At 40.3% G+C, this 2474-nt stretch overlaps 1 protein-coding gene across 1 annotated transcript; it reads left to right on the forward strand.

The window, feature by feature from the left end:
- The first annotated feature begins 524 nt into the window (after positions 1-524).
- Positions 525-2474, forward strand: LOC149403067 (homeobox-leucine zipper protein ATHB-13-like). Its single transcript, XM_089608957.1, has 3 exons — positions 525-972; positions 1058-1443; positions 1731-2474. The coding sequence occupies exons 1-3, from the start codon at positions 780-782 to the stop codon at positions 2202-2204; spliced, it is 1053 nt and encodes a 350-aa protein (XP_089465083.1). The 5' UTR covers positions 525-779; the 3' UTR covers positions 2205-2474.

Consider the following 2474-nt stretch of genomic DNA (forward strand, 5'->3'; position numbering starts at 1 on the left):
TCATCTTTGTTCTAAAAAAAGAATGTAACGTCACTGTTACATCAAGTAGAAACATAACATCACTAATGATTTCACTTTAATTTTTTATTGCTACCAAGAAGTACAAAAAGAACACATTAATTAGAGATTCAATTAATCATTATTAAAATTATTATTATTATTATTATTTTCCTTGTCTGAAATATGGATTAAATAAAGAAACATTTTGTAAAACATAAAAAATAAAAATAATGAAACCCTTTCTTTCATCTAGAGGGACTAGAAATAGACCCATGTATGCAGATCCCTACATCTCACACTTCAAATTTTCAAATCTTCCATAGAAACTGGCTTCAAGGGTACATATGTATTAACTTAATAGCCGTATTCATTTCAGCCAACTTTAAAATAAATATTCACTAAAGTTGTTTTTTCTTTTCTTTTCACTTTTTCCCATATAAATATCACATTCAACTTTCAAAAAAATATAAATATAAATACCACATATATATATAACAAACACAAATCTCTCTCTCTCTCTCTCTCTCTCTCTCTTTCTCTCTCTCTCCCTCTCTCTCTCTCTCTCTCTCTCTCTCTCTCTCTCTAGAAACTAGCCATATAGGCTCCCAAGTCTGACCACCCTCATCTCCTCATATCTCCTCCAACACTACAACGCTCAAATCATGCCACGGAGATCAATTCACACACCAGTACTTCAAACACACAACACTTGATCCTCATCATCATAAGATCATTGGTGATCATATCATATATAGCAACCGCATAATATTATATTGATCATGAGTGGCAATGGAATGGCCTTCTTCCCAACAAACTTCATGCTCCAAAGCCCTAGCAGCCATGACCAAGAAGATCACAACCACCACCACAACAATCACAATCACAATCACCACCACAACCCTCACCACCATCACCACCAATCTCTCAACCCCAATATCCTCCCTCCTAATTGCCAACCCCAAGACTTCCACGGTAAAAAAAAAAAAAAAAAAAAAAACCTTATCACATATATGATCTGAATTGACATCAAGAATGATGATATATACGTTTTGTGTAGGAGTGGCGTCGTTTTTGGGGAAGAGATCGATGTCGTTTTCTGGGATAGAGGAGGGAGTGAACGGCGGAGGCGGCGGCGGAGAGGACGAGGTGTCGGACGACGGGTCACAGGCGGGTGAGAAGAAGAGGAGGCTCAACATGGAACAAGTCAAGACTTTGGAGAAGAACTTCGAGCTCGGAAACAAGCTCGAGCCCGAAAGGAAAATGCAGCTAGCTAGGGCTCTCGGTCTTCAGCCACGTCAGATCGCCATTTGGTTCCAGAACCGCCGAGCTCGCTGGAAGACAAAGCAGCTCGAGAAAGACTACGACCTTCTCAAGAGACAGTTCGAGGCCGTTAAAGCTGATAACGACGCTCTTCAATCCCACAACCACAAACTCCAAGCAGAGGTATATATACATACATAACTAGGTTATATTGTAACCCCTTTGTGTTATTGATGAAAGACTCAATTATTGTTATCATGATTTTCACAACTTTTTCAGACTGATTGGTTTATCATTGCTTCATTTTTTTTTCAGATAAAAAAGGACAGATATTTTTTCCTTAATTATTTTTTTGTTGCTTCATTTCTCGTGTCTTTGTGTTTGCCTTGGCAACATAATTACAACAGCATTCGGACAATATTGATCTACGATGATTTTGAGTACAGTCTTTTTATTTGAATGATTTTCAGATATTGGCGCTGAAGAATAGAGAGCCAACGGAATCGATAAACCTGAACAAAGAGACGGAAGGTTCTTGCAGCAACCGGAGCGAAAACAGCTCCGACATAAAGCTTGACATCTCGAGATCGACTCCGGCGATCGACAGCCCTCTCATCACAAGCCGATCTCTTTTTCCGACCACCACCGCCGGCAATACTAATAATTGCAGCAACCTAATAAGGCCCGGCTCCACGGTGGCCCAGCTCTTCCAGAACACTCCGTCCTCGGCCGCCACGAGATCGTCGTCCGATCAGAATCACGGCCATCATCATCCGCAGCACCACCACCAGCACCACCAGCACCTTCAGTTCAAGAGCATGGTCAACGCCGGAGACCACCACCAGAACGGGCCGGTCAAAGAGGAGAGCCTCAGCAACATGTTCTGCGGGATCGAGGACCAGTCCGGGTTCTGGCCATGGTTGGAGCAGAATAATTTCAATTGAGATATATACATATATGTATATATCTTCATAAGACACATGGTCAAACATGTTGCTTCCAATTCGGTATGGATTTGTAATTAAAAATTTCATGGATTTCGGGATTGGAGTGAGGAGGAGAGGAAGAGAGTGTTGATGTTGTATAAAAGTAGATATATACATGATTATCATGATCAAGTACTACTTGAGGGTTTTTGGGTTGGGGGTTTGGGGACTGATAATATCTTTTTTATTTTTATTTTTTATGGAGGAATAATAATGAAGGGTTTTTTT

The sequence above is a fragment of the Urtica dioica genome, chromosome 3 (genome assembly GCF_054948205.1).
Source record: "Urtica dioica subsp. dioica isolate 48M chromosome 3, U.dioica_male_clone48M_v1_H2, whole genome shotgun sequence".
Taxonomy (NCBI): Eukaryota; Viridiplantae; Streptophyta; class Magnoliopsida; order Rosales; family Urticaceae; genus Urtica; species Urtica dioica.